General features: G+C 37.1%; 1 protein-coding gene across 1 annotated transcript in view; it reads left to right on the top strand.

The window, feature by feature from the left end:
• EXT2 (exostosin glycosyltransferase 2) overlaps positions 1 to 23,531 on the top strand; it is a 75,011-nt gene that overhangs the window by 16,282 nt on the left and 35,198 nt on the right. Inside the window, exons 7-8 of the mRNA XM_050335916.1 lie at positions 246 to 339; positions 19,877 to 20,008. Of these exons, the coding sequence (XP_050191873.1) occupies positions 246 to 339; positions 19,877 to 20,008 (226 nt within the window). The remainder of the gene's footprint in view (positions 1 to 245; positions 340 to 19,876; positions 20,009 to 23,531) is intronic.

Raw genomic sequence — 23,531 nt, 5'->3', positions numbered from 1 at the left:
TGTCTGGACAGATCAGTCTACAGACTTTGGCGACATTATCTGTGGGCAGATTGGCTGGTGTTGTGTAGGAACTTCTACAGAGTAATTCATCACACTGACAGAAGACTGCTTCTATCTGCTTATGTCTTTTGAATATGTCTTATTAAAATAGTAAAAAATTCTGGGTTAGGGAAGCAGTTGACATCTTTTAGTATAGAGTTTCTTTCTTCTCCTCTTGCCATTTGTTTTCTGGTTTTTGCTTATAGGGCCTCTGTTGTCATCCCTGAAGAAAAGATGCCTGAAATGTACAGTATCCTGCAAAGTATCCCCCAGCGACAGATTGAAGAAATGCAAAGACAGGTAAAATAATGTTACTGTGTTAAGTAAAAACTGTGTTAAAATTATTTTCCTTTGTTTACAATTGGAGTGTAGGTTCGTATACCTGCCTTGCTCTGAAAGCTGTTGGAATGCAGAAACATCCACTGTGCTCTCATGTTAATATTTTGATTATTTGACCCTGTTCTTTCTTTATGCTAAACATCTGCATTCACCATCACTTTTCAATGGGATAGGAGCTCTCCTTGAATTTAAGTGTACTGTTTACTCACATCTATTAACATATTTCTGTTGAAATCAGTGTATATTTGTTTCTTTTTTCTACATGGTATTTAAATTCTATTAAAGAAGTTCAAGACTCTTGTCTTTATCTCAAAAGAAGCTTTGTTTTTTAGGGAAGTTTTAATTGCTCAGAATGTGAGGGAAACATTAAGTCCCAAACGTTTTAAATATCAATTCCTCTGAGAGGGATGTTTTACTTATTTGGTAAATAAGACAAGAGCTGGGACCATGAACTGTCCAAACTTGTGAATGAAGCCTGTGTTGGCTGGGCACGTAGGAAATGTCTCCTAGTTTACTCCAGATGATCAGCTGATGCTGATTCCTGTTTATTGGCATTGTTATTATGGACACTGTCATCATAAGTTTCTCTAATTCTAGAGCTCACACAGAAAGAGCAAGCTCAGCAATGAGGACTTTTAGCCATATGAGGATTTTCACAAACTCTGAAGTTTTGCTGTTGGATTAGAGCGTAGGATTCAAGCAGATTGTTCTTTTGGTCATTGGAATATATAGATTATATTTTTAGGCCAGCAAACAAGATATTAACATATATTGTACAGTTCTGTCTAGGATATTTCATCCTTGACATCTTTTTGTACCTGAGCATATATTGTTATAAGGTAGGAATATGCTCGTATCATCACCTCAGTTCCTCGTCAGGAAAAACAGAGGACGTAAGAGTGAATTATATAAGGAAAAAGTTAACTGTCTGATCTCAGGTGACTTTTAAAGATGCATGGAATTTCTGCAGTCAAATTTTTGCAAGAATCGTGAAGTCATGTTTCTGAAATTCCCTTAGCCAACCTTAGTGACAAAGTTGTCATTTGTGTGGTCCTTGTAAAAAGTGAACCAAGACATGATTTTTCAGTCTAGCCTACAACATTCTAGTTATTTCTACTTAGGCAGTGCTAAGAGCTGCATGGTTTATATTAATACTGATAAATGTAGAGAAAATAGACTCTCAAATTAAGAAGTAAATGTCTTTCACACCTGAATTCTGTTGCCAGCTTTACTTCATTCTGTGTACAGAGAGTCTGCAAATACCACAGCAGCCATCAGGGGTCTCCTTTCTCTTTAGTGCCTTCACACAAATGAACCATTTTGGTGGGATCTGCTGACAGCACAACATGCCACAAGAAACACAGGTGAAAAAGTAGCTGTGGCATTACAGCCCCTAGAGATGTTAACACCAGGTAGTTTTGCATAATAAAGTTTAAAAACTGACATTAGTAATCTGTTAAAGTGTGCATTACTTTTCTTGTTGTCCGTTTTACTAATAATATAACATCATCATTTCAGGATAGTGTTCTCCACCTGTGGAGAATGCACTTGATGTTATGGGCAGCTTAAACACTAATTTTGAAGTATAAAATCAGGAAACAACTCCAGTCTGTAAAAAACAAGCAAATGAAATGAAAACAAACAAGCAAACCCCTTAAACATTCACAATGAAACAAACCAACAATAACTCCTTAAATTTGGATGATGTATAAATTATTTATGTTATCCGTAACTCCATAAAATTAAGTTAAAATAGAAGATATTTTAATACTAATAATGCAATTATAGTCTCTGTCTGGAGTGAGTTTTGTTGGATTATAGATGGTTTACAGTAGTCATTGTCATTGGGTTCAAAGCATCACTGAACATCATTGGAAAATGTGATTTTGTTGACTGAAGGTGTGAAGTATGTTTTTCTAGAGCTTCCTCTCACATCTTGCTTTTGTTAAGGATATAGTTGTGTGTTTTGATAGTAAAAGTAACAGGATAAAGTCACAAGGTCTGCCTTTCTCTCATCTTTTTGAATTTATTTCTATCTGCATATTAAGGATATTTAAATATGTTATCTATACATTTCGTGTCCTGTCAGCCTTATTTACAGGGCATAATCCCAGTGAAATTCCATTGCTGATACATGGTTCTGTGTTCTAGCTGTTTAACATGGTGAAAAGTACTTGGTGACTGATACTGTGTGGACTTCCAATAACCTGATTGCTTTTCCTCATTGATAAATGTGCACTAATACTACACCTGTGCTACAAATTTTTGTTTCCTTCCTCCTCATCAGTCTCACAATAGGGAGCAGTTGCACACTTTGCTTGCTGGTTTTCAGTTTAAATGGTTTGGGAAAGTATCCTAGGACTTTTTGGCTAGACAAAACATCATCTCAGATTTTTTTTCAGTGTCTTCACTTCAGCAGCAATGTACAGGGATTAATGAATAAAGATTCACAGAATGAGGCTAAAGTGATAGAAGAGAGAATTTGAAGTTGGAGTGAACTTCTTGAGAAGACTGGTACTAAAGGGTAGTTCAGAAGCAACATGAATTTATCACAAGTGCTCTATTTTTTTTCCTGGGCAAGGAATTACTGAAATGAAACTCAACTAATAGCCATTTATAGAATGAATCTGCAAATGTACTGGGGTGACTTATACATGTTTTTCATGCTACTTAGCCATGGAATGGCAACAAAAACTTTGAAATATTCTGGTTTTGCAAGTAACCCCTATTTCTTAATAATATTTAAGCTGCTTTTTTTGCTCCTTCAGCTTCAAGGGCTAATAACACTTGATGTACAGTATTTTGATACTTGTTTTTTGTCAAGTGGAAAAGGACTGACTGACACTGGTCTTTTGGTATGTTTGGTTTTTTCCAGTCCCTTCTGGTTTTCACTGAGCATTGCTCTTATTGAGATGAAAACATAGATAGTTACATCACAAGGTTATGTTCTTTCTTGTTTTCACATTGTGGAATACTTGGAGTTTGATATAACAGCTACAAAAAGATGGCTTCACAACTGATGTTAAAATGGGGTAAATGTGATCTTTTCAAAGAGCTTTTTTTTAAAATTGGTATGAAAATTGTCTTACAGCTTCTCATGGTTTCCTTTGTGGTTAGGTTGTACTTAGGTTTTATTTCAAAACCTGGTTTTATTGCACAAAAGAATTCCACTGGGGGAGACTACAAATTTTTTATGAAGACTTGTGAAATATGTTGTTCAAGTACCTACCAACTAACGTACTTTTTCACTAAATTAAGAATGCAGTTGACATATAGGATTGAGATCAGTTGACGTGTATAGTTGAGATCATCCTGTCTCTAGAAAAAAATCTTTGCACTAAATTTCTCCTGGTTTTTAGTAGGCTGAAGCATGCATTCATCATACCTATCAGACTTTCTAGGTCTGATAAACTTTGTGGAATTGAAGCCTTGCTGTCTGATTGCACTGGTTTCAGTGTTGTCTTGTGACATAATTCTTATCCTTAGTTGGAAAACACCATACTTAAAACAAATATTATTGTAAATGTTAGCTTCCCAATTTTCTTTGTGGACTAGATAGGCTTTTTGCAGAATTTTATTACAGCTGATTCTCTGGAGATCATCCATCAAGGTTAAAATGTATACAGAAACATATATACATACACAAACATATACCTATATGTAATTTTTTTCAAGTTGAAATAGATTGTCTGCTTTTAAATTTGAAGTTGAAATAGATTGTCTTCTTTTAAAATTTAAGTTGAAATAGGTTGTCTGCTTTTAAAATTTTGTCTGCGCTTATATTTTTGCTTTGGTTTTGGAGATACATCTGCTGGAGAAGAGAGAAAAGCTCTCAAAGAGAAGTCATTATATTTAAATTATATAAGAACCCATATTTGAAAGTATTTTCTTACAGTCTGTACACCTATCTTGGGCATCACACAAGACTGTCACGAAGAGGATTAAATACAGGTGTTTTAGTTATGGAGACATCATCTGATAGGATCTGTGACTGGTATGATCTGAGCTGTGATTTTCTCCAACACAATTTCATTTTGCTCAGTTGTTTTATCAGACAGTACATGACATAACTGGGAAAGAGTATGGAAATCAGAATTAATTCTACTGTCCTGCATAATACCTCATTGCACTGAGATCTCTGGGAATTAGCTGTATTAACTTATGCTTTTATTGTTCAAACTTGCAGAACATTTTGCACTCAACAATTCCCGGTTCAGTTTCCTGTCTTTCCTCACAAAAGGGAATAGTTTCTCTGCCTGTCTAGCCTACTCTACACTGTTGTAAAAAATTGTTACATATTTTCAATACTACTTGTACAGGCTGTGTCCCTGAAAATTGGAGACTAGCATGTGATGGCTCTTAAAAACTGCAACATTTTGACCATCAAAACCAGTCTCTGCAAGTTGACCTGCTAAAATTAATAGCAGTCTGGATGAAACTTATGTATCTCTGGGATTGCTGTCTTGTCTGTTTTCTACAGTAATGTTGTCATTCTCATTTTCTTTGAAGCTTCCTTGAACTATCCCCTCTCAAAAGTAGTTCCATATGGAGTCTGAAACACAGGCAGAAGTGCCCAGAGGCAAGCTGATAAGCAGCTCAGCTGCACAGCTTCTGATGCAGCAGACTTTATGCTGCATCTTTATGCTTTCATTTTCTCTGCACCTCTAACCAGCACCACCAAGTAATAGCAAAGTTCTAGAAGTGGAGGGGCAAGAAATAGAAGTAAATGTAGTAGACCTATATGACAGACAGTAAGATTTGAAATTTGTCTTGATCCTGAAGTGTGAAATAGGTAAAGGAAAAAAAGCAAACCAAAACTTTGCTGGTATCACCATATCCCATTGCTTGTATAGTTTCCCTTGCAACATTTTTTTTTCCTAAGGTTTTGTATTGAAGGCCTGTTCAGTCTCTGGACGTATGTTTCAGCAGCGTAGGTGATATATAAATGTCTCTAACTAATATGAATGTTTTCCTCACTTTACATCTCAGCCTCTGTGCCTTTTTCCTCCTGTTTTTGTGAGATGACTCTGTCTACCTAAATATACAGGCATCTTGTAAATAGTTTTCCTCACTTAATAGCAACATACTTAGAAGTCTTTCAACAGGGCTAGACTCATTAAGGCACAGGATCAGAATATGGAAGTACTATGTAACGGGAATAGAGGAGTTGTTCCTCTGTTTATTTAGGCTTTCTTTCTCACTGAACAGATTTTAGGTAAGGAGTTTACTTTCAAAAGAAAGCTTTGTGTGCCTGTTCCTTTTTGAATTTATAATACTCCCCATCTCCCAGAAATAAAACTTCTGAATTAATATCCCTTCTGGAGTACTGGGTGATGTTGTGTGCTCTGATGGTACAAGAATGAAGAGCAAGTGTTCTTGAGCATGGGAATTCTTTTCATGTTGGTTTCCTAGGGAAACAAGGGTATGATCAGATACAATGTACGTGCTGATTTCTCTTCTGATTTCTGTTACTGCCCAATTTCAACCAAACTTACAGAGAAGTGGAGGTGTTGGAGATAAGGAATTCCATAAAGCTAGGTAGCTGTGTAGAAGGTAAGCATCCCAGAACAACATGGCTTTTTAAGGGAAAATTTGCAGCTCGAGCTAATAGTCACAGAAAAACCACCTGCATTTACCCATTATGAATGGTCTGCTTTGGAAAAGGTTTTATTTGGAACTGGCACACCTTAGGCCACAGAAATTCAGGTGCAGCACAACAAAGTGACAGACTAAATTCAGTATACAAAGAAAGGGGTATATAAGCAATTTAAAACAGTCTTCTCATAGACAGTTATGGCCTCTCGAGTAGTAGCTACAATCACTTGGAAAAGAATTCTTGGAGCTGTAATAAGTAGTTATATAAAAGTATAAATTCCATGATCAGTTTTAGTGAAAAAACCCCAATAAACCAAAACTTAAAAACCAAAGAATTTTTAGGAGAAAGGTAGGGAACAAGATGGAAAATACTATGCCACCATGTAAATCTATTGTTTGTCTGCACCATGACATAGAGGCTGTAGTTATGATTCTCCCATCTTAAAAAGGATATAATAGAACAAGGGTGATCAAAAGTTTCAATAGAAGAGTGATTAAATAGCCTAACTCTTCATCTTGAAAATGACCAATTGGCAATAAGATGAAGCAAGAATATGCTACAGAATTATAAGAATGTCATGAAAAAAGTGAATGGATATGACTCTACACTGTTTGATACAATTTCTTTTCATGTTTCATAAGACATATTGCTGGGAATGTGGTCTAAAAAATTCAAAAGGAGATGATCTTCTCACAGAACTAGTAGATAGTCTGTGAGAATCACTGTGTCATCATTTTGTGTGAGTGAAGGGGTTTTACTGACATAAAGGCAGAATGAAGAAATCCAGAGAAGGAAAATCTATCAGAGAAGAATGCAAAGATATATCCTCTGGCTTAGGAGTTCTTGCATTGCAGAGTTCTGAAAGCTGGATAGTACTTTGTGGAAGTGGTGGCTTATGCCTGCTGTGTCTGTGGGAGGGGAGTTCCTAAGGCAGATGCTGCAGAGCATTGCCAGAGAGAATATAGGAGGAGAAGGCCATTTGATCAGACTTGGTGCAGGCACAGTAATGCAACTTCAGGCCTTGGGTTTACAGAAAACCTTGGTATTATGATGCCATGTGGAATAACCTTGTCAGATCATCAGTGGTTTTCAAAGTGCATCTTGACTTCACTGACAGCCAAACACTTCAGTGAGAGAATATTGACTGTGATGTATAGTTTCCTCCTTTGGATGAATGGGTAATTCACTTTCCTGAAGCTCCACAAGGTACTTTCTCAAATAGTGGCCCTGCAGCATTCTTGCTTTTCATTAGTTAAAGTTTTAGATACTCACAACCTCTTGTGTTTTCAGGCCACATGGACAATTAAAAACTAAAAGGGAATGTAAATTCAGTGTAAAAAGTGTGAATAGAAAGCATGTAGTTTGCAATGTTTGTTCCCACAGTCAGAATACCTGGACAAGCTGTTGTGGTTTTTGTAGTGCACGTCCCATGTGCCTCAGCCCTGACCTTAAGAAAAGTTCAGACTCCAGGTCAAATAGAGCTGAAGACATATGCATAAATCAATGACTTGTTTTAGTGCCACGTTAAAACAACATGAGTGGCTGCCTTTTCTGACCCCTCCTCCCTTTCATTTAATGTACTTCTTTGGCTCTTCTTTAAAGAGAGTTCTGTAGAGTAATTTCAGCTCTTATCAGCTTGCTGACAGCTATATGAGCCTTTCTGCTGGCTCCAGGCAATCACTGCCAGCGTGTGAAACATCCCATTCTTGCAGTGAAATGGTCTTGGATAGAGTTAAAGCAAATAGGTGGTGGAGTTTTCCTGTGGGTGGTGCAGCTTACATAAAAGAGATGGGATTTAGTTCTTGTTAACCAATTAAACAGAAATTCATTTCAATATCTGGACACTGGAAGCTCTTTGAGCATAGTTAGATTTTTACAAGTCCTTTTAATGAGAATATTAAACCTACAGCTGCAGTTTTTTCCCTGACAGGGGACAGCTTCTGTCTCAGGGTTCCTTAGACTCATCATTATCAAATTTAGGCGAACTTTCATCTGTCTGCCATTTGTAGCATTTTAAGGAGTGTGACTGCAGAGGCTAACCCTGCCTTAATCCTCCCAGAGTGCTTCAGTGGAGCTCCGGGTCCCCCATAAATGTCAGGCCTGGACAATTTGCCATCTTATCAGATGCAGTGAAGTTAGTTCCAACCCTCTCACCCCTCCCCCAGAGGAAAGATTTGTTGCTGCAAACAGCAAAGGAAAGAGAAAACTTTTTCCTGGCTTACTGCCAGGATCACCATGGGAGTTGTAGAATCCTTGGCATTTATATATGAGACTTTCATCGCTCCCCACTCCCTTCATTTGTTGCAGAGAGTATTCCTATCCTAGATAATTTTTTTGTTGTCTATCCTGCCTTGTTGCTTTTCAGAATGAAGAAAACTGTCTTCATGGCATCTCTGAGAAAGAACTACGAAATTTGAGACCAATCAGCACCTCAGTGAATAATTTTTATAGGATACAGTTGGGCTGCTTTTGTGTCTACATTTGCAGCTTCTAAACAGCAAAAGGTTAAACTTACATGCTATTTTAAGACTATTTTCTTGTTTGTTTTTAAGATTAGATTTTAAGAGTCTGTATTTTAAGAGTTTGCATCTTGTTGCACAGTGCATTTTTGGTACTTACACTTTGCAGATTGGTATACACAGCTTGGATAGACTACAAATAAACCCAGATGATCCAAGAATTGTAATGGCATGTACTTTTAGAAAGAATATTTGAAAATATTCTGTTATGCACATGAAGCAGTCAGCTGCAGACAAATGGATGATTAAGCATATCTCCTAGTGTTCCACTTTCTTTGTTACTCTCTGCTTTCCCTCTGCTGCTATTTAGTGTGTACCACATCCCATTTATCAAATCCCCTTGCTCCACGTACCCTCTTTCCTTATTGAAAGTGTTACAACTTCAGCATTTATCTATATAGCATAAATCCACTGCAGTGCTGTAGTAATTTGCATGTGAGTATATTCAGTAGTGGTAGTAAATACACCTTGGTCTTGTATCCATTTTACTGATGAGTAGATAGATAGTAAATTAACTTGTACAAGGTGAAATCATAATATTAATAATGGAATTTGAAAGTCCTGGATACTGTTTTAATGACTAAATCAAATGTATCTTACAACATAATAGGAATGTTCATCTTTTAAATTAGAAAGGTTTTACATGTTCTCTAGAAACAATCTGCTGCCAGATAATCTTTGGACAGCTTTTCCTTTAATCTTTGTCTGTAAATTATGCAGATATATCCAATAGTTTCTTAGATGCCTGTACATGGGAAAATTATGTATCTTTGTTAGGAATTGAATTTTAAGATTTAAGGCTGTTTAAGATTATACTGTAATTCCCTTTGGCTAGGGGTTGGCTTCTTCTTTTCCCTTTTACTCTTTCTTCTTTTTTTTCCTTTTTTTTTTCATTAGCAACAATTCTGAATGCTCTTTAGAAATTAAAATGGCACCTGGCATTAGTTGTCTTTCAGTACATACCCTATGCTGGTGACTTAAATCTGTACAGATGCTCTGGAGAGGAGGACTACAGAGGGTGTACCTATTCCAGGATAATAAGGGTGGAGTAGGGAATCATGGACAGAAGTTGTTAGATTATGATTAAGAAATACAGTTTCCTGCAACCAGACTCAGCTGGTAGTGGAATTCTGGTCCCAGGGGATCCACAGAATACTTCATCTCTTTTCCCTCACACAGCACAGTCTATCATAAATATGCTTCCCAACACTGCAGCAAAAAATATCAGTGGTGCCTGTTGAGACATGGGGAAAACCTTTCCTGATCCTGAATCAGGTGATTAGGTTAAAGCTGAGCGTGAATACTGCGGCCATGAACCAACTGTCTGAAATGTTTCAGTAAGCTAGCAGCACCAGCCCAGGCTCTGTACTCTTCCTCTCACCACTGGTTTTGTTTCTGGTCTGTTGCTGCCTATGTGTAGTAGCCAGAATGTATCAAGGGGAGAGGGAAAACAACTCCTTCCTCATGTTTTTAATTGTTCAGATGAAGCAAAAGATTAATACATAATAAATATGCAAATGCTGGTTAGTACTTTTTTTGGGGTAGCAAGGATTTATGTAATAAGCCTTAATATTAATCTTTGAGATTAATTATCTTTCTTTATGAAATCTGGTTTCATGCAGTAAAGAATGTAATGATATTTCAGATGTTTGCCAAGAAGAAATAAATAACTCTTGTTGATGTTTATCAATTGTTTTGTTCATGTAAAATTATTTTCAGCCCTGTTCCATTGCCATGTGACTACCCACATAGTATTATCACAGCCAATGATTAATAATCACCTTACCTATTTAACCAGATAGCCATGCAGTCATGTGCAGTTTGAGCCAGGAAGGATGAAGTATTTTTAAATAGCTTGAGCTAACATCAGTTACTTTTAAAGTGCAGAGGAAAAAAGCAGCACCATGTTCTAAATGGAATTTTCAAGTACATATGGAAAACCCCTCATGACTGCTGTCCTTTGGTTTTATCCTTACAGAAGTCAGTAAGATATATTTGCATTCAGGCAATGTTGCCAGTAATGTCTGTCATTAAAGTTGTCCAGTGTTGAGAACTGTATGTATGGGGGTATGTGTATTACGTTTGTTCTTATATAAAACAGAGCTATATAACTTACAGGAAACTGAGCAAAACATGTCTACATCAAAAGGGCAAGTTCTTCTTGGTATAGAGCTTAAGCTCTGAAATTGAGGTATTTGCTGATTTTTGACTGCTATAATATGGTGGTAACCCTACCTAGATTTTTTTTCCTTCCTTCAGAAAGCTGTCCTTTCATGTGTGTGATTGGCACTGGGCTTGCTTTGTGTTTAGTTTCTCTAATCAAGGGAATTTAAGCTTCTATTCTCCCAGCATTAGTACAGCAGTCATGGGAAATCTCAAACAAGCCAGATCTTGTTGCAACAGTTGACACAAATAAAAGCAGTTGTGCTTTTATTTATTTATTTTTGATGCTGGATGCTGATTAAAAGTTTCCAAGCATCCTTGAGGCATGTTATAAAGCCAACCAGCAGAGAGCAGGGCAGCTGCCAAGGAAGGGAGATGCTGGTGGACAGAGGACAAGATCACAGTGGGAAGCATCAGTGTGTGTAACTCAGAAAGCTGGGAAAGGTGTAAACAGATCTGCAATTTATCTGTAGAGTGGGCTCTCCAAACACTGTTTTATTGGCCAGTGGCTCCTGCTTTACTAACCTCTAACCTCTGCAATACTCAGAGGTGCTGCCCACCAGCCAGCCTTGTCTTTGAACCTCCCTTGGCTCCTGCCACCTCAAAGGCTTGCAGTCAGATTCCTGTGTTTTGCTTGGGACCTCACCTCTCAGCAGGATGCCTGCAGCAGGGAAAACTGATCTACCCTGAGAACATAGACATATTTGAAGGCAATACCCCTAGGACTGGAAACCTATTGCTTTCAGTTTCAGGAGCTGTCCATCACTTGTCAAAAAATGTGGCTAAAACGTCCTCCCACCCCCAACTTCTGCTCATACAGTAGCTGAACATTCCCTGCAATTACATACATGAATTTGTTTTCTATTTTGTTTTAGGCTGCCATTGAATCAGTGATAGCGTAGGTCTAGCTTACTGTAGGTCTGATTTCGTGTTATCAGGGAGTGTGCAAAGGACAAACATCGTAATAAGGATGATACAGATCCAATTAATTTTGAGTACTCCTCAGTTTAGGTGTGTCTGCCCCTTCCTTCTCAGTAACAGCCTGGTGAAAGTGGAGTAATTAGGGAGCTGTGCAAACTCCTGGAAACTGGAGGGAAGAGAGTGGCCCTTTTTTGTGTGATTACATCATTATCGATGATTATGCAGATAATGACACACAGGAAGCCACAGTAGGATCTGTATTACTCTTTTTCAGGTGTATTACTCTTTTTCAGCTGTGTTATTTCTGTGGTGTCAACAAATGTTATTTGCCTGTAAATAGGAAGACACGACTGAAAGCTCTTTGGGAGCAAAGGGAATTCAGAAAATGGTAGCCATATTTACATCACATGTTTTTAAAGCTGTAAATGCTTTTTTTCTTTTTTCTCATCCTTCTACTCTCTTTGCTGTCTCTGTCTCCATGCTTTGCAACAGTATTCCCAGCCACAGCTGAGAATGGGGTGTTTCCTTGCTGCTCATAGTGCTGGCATCTGTTGGCTTCATAACTGAAATGTATTTTGGCCGTGGATTTGTAGGGTGCCAGGGCAGTAAGTCAGGTTTCCTGGCTGGTGCAATGTTGCCTTGTGCAACAGAGTTGTTAAGTTGACATACTCATTAATCAGAGAAGCAAGTCTGAGGTGCAGAAATATATGGAGAGAGGGGAGAACACCAGTGCTAAGTGATATTTTTATCTATTCAAGTCTTGTATTCTTGCTATTTTTAGAATTAAGTTACTATCGCTAGGACAAGGAACAGCGGAAATCCGTGTTTTAAGGGTAAAGATTATACAAGATTTCAAAACTATATAAAATGTTATCATTTTATGAGAGATAATGAGAACTCTTCTATTGAAAATACCATCTTTTATGTCATATATTTAAGCATAATAAGGTTCTTCATAGCAGAACATATGAACCTTAAAACCACCACAGCAAAACCAAAAAACCAACACAACATCTAAAGCCAAGAAAACCCCTCAAACTCTCACAATTATTTGAAGGTATGGAAGCAAGAGTGAAAATATTAACTTTAAAGCATATCTGTTAAAGAACCATTCTCATATATGCACAGGATGTGTTGTTGTGCATGTGGGTTATTATAATTGATGTCAGGGATTCTTTTGAAAGCACCAAAGAGGAGAATCTGAGGAAGGCTGCAGTGCAAGAAGCTTAATATCTGAGCTTGCACTAACTTTTTCCTTTACCCTTAGCCCTTAAGAGTCATCAAGTAGTCTACAGCAGTAAAACTAAGAGCCAGTAGAAGTGAGTTACTCCCAAGTGGCTGGTATCTGAAGGGTAAGACTAGCATTTTGAACTCTGACCCCTGTCCCCTTATGAATCGGCAGCTTCAAAAAGGGGAAAAAAAGAAATCTGGATAATGGAAAAATTTAGTTTTCACTCTCCATTGCATCTGAAGCAGGCAAATGTGCTTGTTTCATGGCTGAAATTACTATAGTAGAGAATATTGAGCTAAAGGATTAAATCCACTTGCTGCTTTGCTTTTGAAAAGATAATTTTCAAGGCTGAATTACAATAAAAACCAGCACCACGAAATGTCTATCTAGAATTTCTGTCTCAAAATATTTGACTGTAATGATACAAATTATTGTTTTGTTTGCTTATCCTGCAGAAGTGTGTTGTTAATTAAGAAATATTCCTCTCTAGGCCACTCATACAATTTGTATAAGTTAAATAGATGAATCTAGTATTTTCAGGGCTTTAGTTGAGAATCGTGCATAACTCAGAAACAAAAGTTGGAAGATGGAATGAATATTCATAAATAATATTAAAAGAATGTCATCATGTTATAAGCAAGCTTCAGCTAACTGGAAACAACAGTATGTACCCTACATGGTTCTAGTGCTCATGCCTCTTTTTCCCTTGTAGAGGATCTTCTGGTTTGAGGTTCAGGTAACCCCAGTGTTGAATTATGGATTAGTCTTTGTCTGAAGTCATCAGGCACCCCTAAAGGTGCAATTCCTTACTAATCCCCATTTTTTAGCTTTGGAAATGACACACTGATGTTCTGAGCCCTCTTTATAAGCTGCCTGCACTACTGCTTTTCTTGGATAGGCCTGTATTGACAAACAGGTGCAACACAACCAGCTTAGGTTGAATTTGAAAGGTGCTTTTAATCTGATATTCTATAAAACATGAAAATAAATCAGAAAACTTTTCAGTTTTAGGCAAGTTAGCATGATTTTACCATTAAATCCATTGATTTAATGGATTAGGTCTTAAAATTCCTACATAGTCTACGCATGGGGACAAAAAACTAATTTTTACTTTCAGATTGCAATTTCTAAAGAGTTTACCTCCAGTTTCAGGGAATTGCACTGTCCACCCCAAAAGTGACCCAACTTTCCAGAGCACAGCTCTTTTTTCATAGTCTGAAACACATCAATTATTTTTGATAAATGTAGCCTACATTTTTGCTTGTTCTCCTTTCAAATCTTCATGCCTCCCTGGGAAAAATGAGAGGATCTCAGGTTTTTATTGAAGACAAAACTTTAAGGGGAAAAAGGATCATGGCCAACAGCTAGTCACATACTCTATCCTCTCCTGCTCCCTTAATAAGAGGAGAGCAGATTGTTTAGGAAGTATTTTAAGGTACCAGAGCTCTAAGTGTCTCTCTGAATGACCCTATTTTTTTCCTGCACTGATTACAGGAGAAAAGATTGAAGCCAGACAGTTTTAGGTGTGTTGAACTTGATTGTGTAATATTGTCAAGGGTCCTAAACCAATTAAGCAATTTTTTAACCCTAAATTGTTACCATTTTCTAGAAAGAACAAAATACTGTCTAATTCATAATAGTATAAAGTCTTCTGAGGGTTTTTGTAAACCTGTGTAAAAAAACCCCAAAGATGGCACTGGTTTTAGCTGCCCCAGCTGGTATCATCTTTACTGAAGAACTGCATACTAAAAGTAGTATGTGTGATCAAGGAAGTTGTTGGAACAGGGAGCCAGATGTAGAAACAGTAAATCAGTACAGAAAGAGGGTGCAGATTACAGTTTATGAGCAGGAAAATGTGGGAACTTGGGGTTATAGGGTCCTTAGTCTGAACCCAAAATTTATCTTATGAAACTTTATAAAATGCTTGTTGCTCCAAAAGAGGAACTTATGCTTTCTTCAATCCCATTTTGCAGGGGAGGTCAGTAGGATGCTTGACAGCTCAGGCTTGCTATCTGTTATATACCATCAGCTACCCCCATATGCATCTTTGCTATAGGGCAAACATAAAAATTCAGTTTATCTTGAACCCCAGTAGCCCATCTAATTCTACTGCACAATGGAAATAGGCTGGGGTGAGAGGATGTTGCCTGTGACCAATCCTAGTAGGTTACTTGATGGACAATGACTTGTTAGGTCCCACTAACTTAGAAAACATTTGATTATATTACAGGATGACATATAACTCCAGAAGGTCTTAATGGATGCACTTACATGCCCAGAGCTGTCAGATGCACAGCTGAGCTGTAGATATTTCTTGTAATATCTTTTATATCTCTGCTGAAGGTACATGGTTTAGCAAAGGGTTGCTGCAGTCAGTTACTTCGGTTACTTAGCCAAGTATTCATTTTATTAGTTTAAAGTTCTTATTTAGAAATGAAAAAAAAAAGATAAACCTGGTGGGGTTTATTTGTTGTTGTTTGTTTGTTTGTTTGTTTTCCCCACTATCTACCCTAAAATTTTAAAGGTATCACCAAATTTCCAGGCTACTGCTGTTGCAGCATCTAGGCCACACTGATTTCTTTGGCTAAACTTCTGTAATCCAGCTGGGAGTAAAATCCAGGAACACCAAGAGCCATCGAGAAGGGAAAGCATTTAAGCAGAGTCATCCCAGCCAGTGTGAAAATCGTATTTCAGGCCCTCATAAACGTTTTCAAGGCATTTTAGAAACACTGAACTGCTGCAGTGGGGCAGAATCTTACAGCATCATGGCGCCTGACCTAAAAGTTGAGAAAAGTGGTGGTTTATGGGCAGTTAAGTTTTACTGCTCTTCTGTGAATTTTGGGTTTTTCCCCTTTTGCTAACTTTACCAACTCCCACCAAATCATGAGCTGTGAAAAGACAGGAGGCTAGAAAGTTCCTTTCATGGACTGTTTCCTCTTGATCTAAATGTTACAGAAAGTAGTTCTTTCCTTGCCTCATGCCCAGTGTTTGTGTTTTCACAAACTAATCAAAAGATTTACATTGATCTGCCTTCCATTCTACACCAGAGCGCCATTAGGAGCATTAACACTAGAACTTATAAACATTATATGAATGGACTCTGTAACCTGATGCTGTGCTGGCTTGTAAAGAGCTTATAAAGAGATGCTAGGCCCCCAAGTGTGTTTATTCCTAAGGAAAATAACACCTTCCCTAAATAAATGTTACTTTCTGTGAATAGGCTACCCTGTTGCTGCATGCTGGTGCCTGTTGTCTGCTATGAAAAGAACTGGAAAAGCTCTTACCTGTACCAGTATGTGCTGAATATTGTCCATTTAGTTTCTTCATACTCTGCTTGAATGAAGTCCCGGAACTGAAAACTAGAGGAATTGAACCTTTGGTTTGGATGGTTGCTTATTGGGTTGAAGGAACATCTGTCTTTCAGATATTGCTAGTCTTTCTCAAGGTGCGCGTGTGTATTTTTAGAGTATAAATTAGAACACTACATTATATTAAGCAGTTTTGGCCTCTACATAAAGTGGTGGGTTTTCGTGTCTGATCTAATGAGGATGCAGCAGTTGAAAGTGGGGCAGGGAGGAAGAAAGGAAAGGCAGCAACTTAGAACTACTTACTAATATGCCTGTGTTTGTGACCTTCATCTGCAGAACTCACTGGTGAGAGGAGAGAGTTTGGCCTCCAATTCCTTAAGTCCATGGCTTCCGTGAGGAAGTTCTCATGGCTTTGTTAAATTTACTGCAGAAATTGAATTCAGGTGAATTAATTTCATGGGAAATCTGTTGTGTAATGAGAGTTTCCAGTCACTTCAAAACTATTGGGCTACCCAGTAATAAAATGTACTTCTCAGTCAAGTCATACAGCATGCTACATCTGACTCTTTGAAATGTTGGTAAAACTGTTACAGAATATAATAGTTTTCTGTCTTTCATTTTGAATCTGTCCTAGATTTTCTATTTATCCAGAAATTTAGAAGGGGAAGAGAAGTTATGTTTTTTAAATAGCTGTTTTCAATTCCTGGTAAGCCACACAGGTTAATGTACATTGATTTGTGTTGTTTTGGCAGTTGTACAAAGTACATGTTTGATCTCTATTTACCACTTAGATTGCCTGTGACCTAAGCAATATTTAGGTGTATACAAAGTTAGCATTCTCTACAAGTCGGTGGTCCACATAGTGTGTTTCCTTAGAAAATCTGGAAACTTCATCAAGCAGGTTTCTAGAGTACTAGAAGCTAATTTCAGTTCAAGTTGAAAGAAATGCTAGCCATAGTTGTAATCTGTGTATATGTCTATGTGAAAGACAAGATCTGGACTTATGGAGTTTTTATTTCAAGACCCTGGAACTCACTCAGGTAGCTCTAATTAGTATATTACAATTGCCATACCTTAAAAACATTACCCAGTGTATTAAAGTTACCCTTGAGTCTTCTTATTCATGGATATGGAAAAGAGAAACAGACAGCTCAGTAAAACTATGTAAGAATAGTAAGTAAGTTGGCACAGAAGTCCGGAACAGATATCTTTTTTGTCTGTTGTTGTTACTCTCTCCTGTATCACAGATGTGTTCATGGGATTTTTATCCCTTCTGTTTGTTACATTCCAGCACAAGCTTTTCAACCTCACCAAGTAGAGCAGAAAATACATTTGAAATGAAATCAACATACGTCTTCCCAGTAGAAAACTTGCCCAAAATATTTAGTAACTCAGCATGTGGAGCAGCAGACACTAGCAAGCCATGTTAATCAGTTCTGCTTTATAAAAGCAAACAAGGTGGGGAGGAAGTAATGAGACCCTGAAACATCTGTTTGGGGACTTCAAATCCCCTTAGAAGGTTTTGAGTTCTGCCTTAAAGAAACACAACTCCAAAAATATTACAACCAACTGTGGGAACATTTTATGGCTCTTTACAAAAAATTAATTTCATAAATATTAGTCTGTAAAACATAAATTCCCTCTGCCCTCTTCTCCAGATTTGCTTCTGGTGTAGAAGTGTAATCTTGCCTGACACTGGAAGCATTCTTTGAGCAAGGAGAAGCTAGATCAGATCCACCCTAGTTTTGCTGAAGGAGGAAACCCAACTTTAACTGTTATGAAGCTAGATAATAATAGATATTACAGTATTAATTGACAATCTTAGAACAGTATAGGAGTTCTGACATTTAGTAACAGTGGAATACATAGTCCTGTGTGCATTTCACACTATTAATAGCTATGTGCTTATAAAGTTGTATGTAAAAGATTATATATAAATAGTTTCTCCTTCTGCTTAGTGCTGCTTATAGCAGTTGCTCTAAACATGAAAATAAAATTTGAGATCTGTATTCTTACTCTTGTTTACTTAGGATTCTTGAACAGTTGGCTGTTCTGGTCCATTTTAATTCTTATTCTGCTTCTGGTTTTCTTTTTAAATCAGTTGCTGCTGAGTTCTGGATAATACATTTTTCCTAAGAAATAGAGCATGGGGAAAGGAATACTTATGCCTTTGCTTAGCATGTGGTGTTTGCTTTATTTAGTGTCTTTTTATTTATTCTTAGCTGTTTATATAATTCTTCTGCTTTTACAGTTGGATGTAGTGTTCATTTTGTTCTGGTTTTTTGGTAATCAGCCTGTAATCCAGCTGAGTCCTACCACGGAGAGAAATAAGGACAGGGAAGGGATTCCATTCTAGAGTGACATTACTTTGCAATCTCCCTGGATGACAGGTTCCAGAGTAATGTCATTTTTGGGCATACTCATCAGTCTTTTAAATAAAATTTGAAATGGTCTGAAGTAGTTAGAGTTATGGCTGTTCTCTCAATCAAAGTGAGAAGTAGTGCTTCAGAGAACAGTAATCTCTTTCCTAGTTTGTTTTTTTTTAATTGTAACATGGATTGTTTTCGTCTTAAATATTTAGATATTCATCTTAAATAAATATGTTGTCTTCTGACTCTGAAAGCTTCTAAAGCTTCCAATTAATAAAAAAATGCATTTTTTTATTGCTCTATCTGCTACATGCAAACATATACTCTTATAGTTGATAATGAACCATAAGGAGATTGAAAATTAAATTACTTTCTGGACAATTCAGGTGCTGCCATTTCCCAAAATAAAACTAAGTTGAAAAAAAATCGTATTTCTTGGGCCAGAACTCTTGAACTACATTTCTTGGTAAAGCATGTTTCCTTCTGGGTTGGATGGGGACCTCCAGGATCATTTGATGGTTCTAGGTGTTTAAAAAGTATATTTATTTCTCTAACAGAGAGTCTGATAAATCAACATTTTCATTTCAAAACTCTTGCTTTTCTTACAACATTTCTGTCTTACACAGAAACTGGGACAAGATGAAAACTTGCTGCACAGGACCTTAGCTTGAGAATGATTCGCCTGTAAAATTCAGAGCACCTGTGTATAACAATCTCATACTTTATTTCACCAGTCTTACACTGCCTGTACTATAAATTAGCCAAGATTAACAATCGTAACAAATTGGCATGTGCATGTACTTTTGTATAAATATCTTAATATTTACTTGTATAAATAAAATATGGTTATTTGGAAGACTTGGGAAGGTATTAGTCTGGTAGGGTTCATGAGTACTGAAATTCTCTATCTGATCAGCTGTCTCTAATATTGGTGTTAAGAAGTGACTTCTAAGTTCTACTATTTAGGGGGATGATTTTACTTGGCTATTTAGCTACACTGTGGATTCCTCTGCCTTGGGAAAAAAATTAGTATAACAGCAATTTTTTCTGTTCTATGGTTAAACTGCTTTTGACATTTTTCAAGGGGAAAACGTATGATGAAAGTGGGAAAATACCTGATTCCTTCAAGGATTCTCATTCTATTTAATCACTTGCAAAATAATGCTGCTGCTTCATTTTATTGGCTGTGAGTCCTTTTCTCCTGGGAGGTGGAGTTGGGTTTGAAGCCTTCAGGCTCTATGGAAATACTCTATCTACAATAAAGATTGCCTCCTAATTTAATTTCCACCTGACATGTAGAGTGCATGGAACAGATTGTGCATGGCAAGCCAAAATTGATTGTTAAGCACTGGATTTGTGCAATGTGAATGTGAACTTTATTCTCTTTACAGGCAAGGTGGTTCTGGGAAGCATATTTTAGATCGATGAAAGCAATTGCTCTCGCTACTCTTCAGATTATCAATGATAGAATTTACCCATATGCTGCCATTTCTTATGAAGAATGGAATGATCCCCCAGCTGTGGTAAGTAAATTCATTTGATTTACTCATAAAACAAATTGTGGATTTGGTGGGGTTTTTTTTTATGAAAGGTATGTGCTATGAAACTTGGTAATAATTTTGTGTATGTGAATTTGTGAGTATATGTCTTGTGCTGGTAACTTGCACAGATGAAGCTAATATATTTTATGACAACTGGCAAAATAACTAACAGTTCATTTTATGTCCTGGCACTCAAATGCAAACTTTTAACTTTTGCTATTGCACACACTAAATTGCTTCCTTGTTTATATATTTGTTTATTTTTCCTGCATGCTTACGCACACACACATCTTTATTTCTGCTGAACTTAGGGAGAGTTTGTACTTAAAAATATATGACTGCAGAGAAAATAGTCAGTGGAAATGCTGAAGATCTTAAACACTCTGCAAGGATCTTTTATATAATTATGTTGAAATAGCTAATTATTCCTATGCCTACAATTTTTTCCATGTTATTTCTTAATAGTTTCTCTTATGCAGAAACTGATGATCAGAGTTTTACTGGGCAGTTTTTTTGACCTTTTTTTTTTCTTGGTGTGTTTGTTTGGTTTGGTATTTTGTTTTGGTTTTTGTTTGGATTTTTATTTGTTTTGTTTTGTTTTTTAAAGTTTCATTGGTTGAACCCACCTCTGTTAAATACACTGGAGTGTTAATTAATCTTTTGCACCAAGCAGCTGGTTCTGATTTTTTTACTACATAAAAGCGTGTAGATGTTTTTCAATCATAATCAGTTAATTTTCTCTGTGCCAAAATATAAAAAATAGTTTTGTTTTACTAACAAAACCAAACTTGGTAACATCTTGGTTTATGATGGTTTAGAGGGAGTTTCTCTGAAAGCTGGGTAGGAGTGCTTCCAGTGGCAGAGTGTGTGTTACTTTAAACTCTTCAGGCCGATGGGTGTGAACAGTTGCTGACAGAGAGTTAGAAGCTCACTGCTGCATTTCAGAAGTTGATTTTGTGTTGCCTAGCCAAAGGGATTAATAACCTCCTGTTGTCACTGTTTGGAGACAGAATGTGGTCCTTTTCAGTATTTAAGGAAGAAATTAATCTGCACAAGGTGTACTGCACAAGAAGGGGATCAGAGTATCTTAATACCTTTAGATTATGCTAGCAAAACCAAGCATCTTTAAATGCTTAGTAAAGTGAAGAAAATGGCTAAAGGATTACTCACTCTTCAAAGGGAATGCCAAAGTGTCTTCTCCTGGGTGCTCTCCTATGCTTTTTTTTTTACATAACTGCATTAGTCAGAATTCCACAGTTGGTGTCTGCTTGTTAGAGGAATAATGATCCACTTGGACCTGAGTGTGATTCTCATCTAAGCTCCTGCCTAATATCCACTCATAGCACTGTTACAATTTCTACTAAACCTGGATGAAACATTATACTTGGAAAGCAGGTACGTATGTACTTTTGAGGTAGTGGAAGATGGCAACTGTATCCTCTAACTCTGATAAGATGACAAAGTAACTAAAGATGGCTCGAATATGCTTTTGATTTACGAGAATATTGCTGTATTCTTCTCTAAATAAACTCCATGACTGAAGCTTTTAAAGAATATCATTTCAGGTCAGCCTCAGGGCCAGGATATAGCTAGCTGTTAAAATGAAGCACCTGTGAGTTGACATTAATATCACAGTGAAAAGTGTGAGTAACTGAGTGTTGTAAATTCTTATGTTACTGGTCAGAACTAACCTCCAAAACTTACCGTGTGTATTCTGCTTTTGAACTCAGCTGATTCAGCATCCGGTCCCTGTGATGCTGTGGTCAGTAGGGACTGAGTGCAATGCTCTTCTGTATGCTCTTGTTCCTGTTACGTGGTTTAGACTGGAATACAAAAGTGCAGAATGAATATGTAGAAGCTGCAGGCACGTTAACAGAAAGTGTGGAGGTGCAATCACTGTTCTAGGGCAAGGGGCTTACTGAATGTAGCCAGAGATTTCTTTAATCAGTACAAGACTGTTAATAGGGCTCAGGTCCATGTGCTCTGAATAGTGAGGTTTTGAAAATGAGAGCATGGATTTGCCTATGGAGTATTTATCTGTAAAATGCCAGATTTATAAACTTACTTGCTAGGACTTGCTAGGGTTTATGAACTTACTTGCTAGGACAAATTCATCTTTCTAACAGAAAGAAGAGCTTGCTGTGCAAGATTATTATGCACAGAATACTTAGAAAGAATCCTTGACTGCTACTTGTCTGTCTGTCTGTCTCCTTGGTTTAAGATTTCTTTTTCTTTGTGTGCTTATATGGGTTAATTTCGTTTAATATGTCACTAGGATCCTGAGAAGTAACAGAAAAGGAGTTTGGTAAAATCTTCTGATTACTAGTTGTTTTGTTTATCATTGTTACAACTACTTCAGGTGGTAGATAAAGCAGTATAACCATTATTTCCACAATGAAGATAGCTCATAACTCTCCAAGGTGCACATTGTACTCTGCATTTTGTTGAACTATTGCAGACTCATGAGTTTGCTTCCAGTTAGATTCATCATCTGACTTCAGTCTATTTTCTATGATCTTGTATAGTTCTACCATTTAGCATTTTGATTATAGTATTGTAGAATAGATTTTGAGTTAGCAAATACTTAACAGATTGCAGCCTGTAAGTATGCTAGATAAAAGATTTTTAGAGGTCTTAACTATTCAATCAAGTAAGTTGTAACAGCAGCACCTATTAAGAGAGAGCTGCATCTTTCACAAAATGCTGCTGCAAGTTTGTTGTCATTTGCGAAGTAGGACTGGTAGGCTTCTCTTTGCTTTTTTTGAACTCTGATACTTCAGATTAGGAATTAAGATGTATCTGCAAACTTAATAATGATTACAATCCCTTTACCACAAAATTGCATTGATTTTTGTATCTGAGGAGGTGACTGTTATCTTGGACAGTCAGCATGAAAGTGATATTCACTTAAAGTCAGTGAGGCGTGCTCATGGCTAGATCTGCACATATATAAACCTTATTCCTGTTCCTCAGATATTTCTCAAGTCTCAACACAAATAAGCACCAGCCCATCTTGTGTTGAGTCTGTAGTTTCCCCAAACACTTTAAACCACTATCAATAGGTACTACTGCTCAAAGAAGCAATCCTGCAGTCTTCTGCAGTTGGATAATTTCTCTTCTAATGTTCTAACTTCTTTTTGATTTTTCTAATTCACTTGTGGTGAATTAGGCAAAATAATTTTCCTCATATAAAACTTATCAGGCAAAATTAAAAAAAAAAAAAAGAAAAGGAGTGGGGTGTGGTGTAAGGGAGGCACTGGGTAGCTGGAAGGCTGCTTTTCTTGGCATTAGTTAGACTTATATTGGCTCAAAATGTTAGTGAGACTGTTGCCTGAGTATCTTCACCAAAGTGTGGATACAGCAGCAGTAAGGGAGGGTGTTTTTTCCAGGAGGGAGTATAAGGTACACAGAAGGTGAATGCATGCAGATTTTAATCCATACATTGCACTGGGGAAGTGATCCAAGCACTTTCATGTGTTTATATGGGTTGACTGAAAACTGTTGA

Source organism: Myiozetetes cayanensis, unplaced genomic scaffold (assembly GCF_022539395.1).
Source record: "Myiozetetes cayanensis isolate MyiCay16 unplaced genomic scaffold, myiCay2020 scf6-25, whole genome shotgun sequence".
NCBI lineage: Eukaryota > Metazoa > Chordata > Aves > Passeriformes > Tyrannidae > Myiozetetes > Myiozetetes cayanensis.
This window is presented reverse-complemented; position numbering and strand designations above follow the sequence as displayed.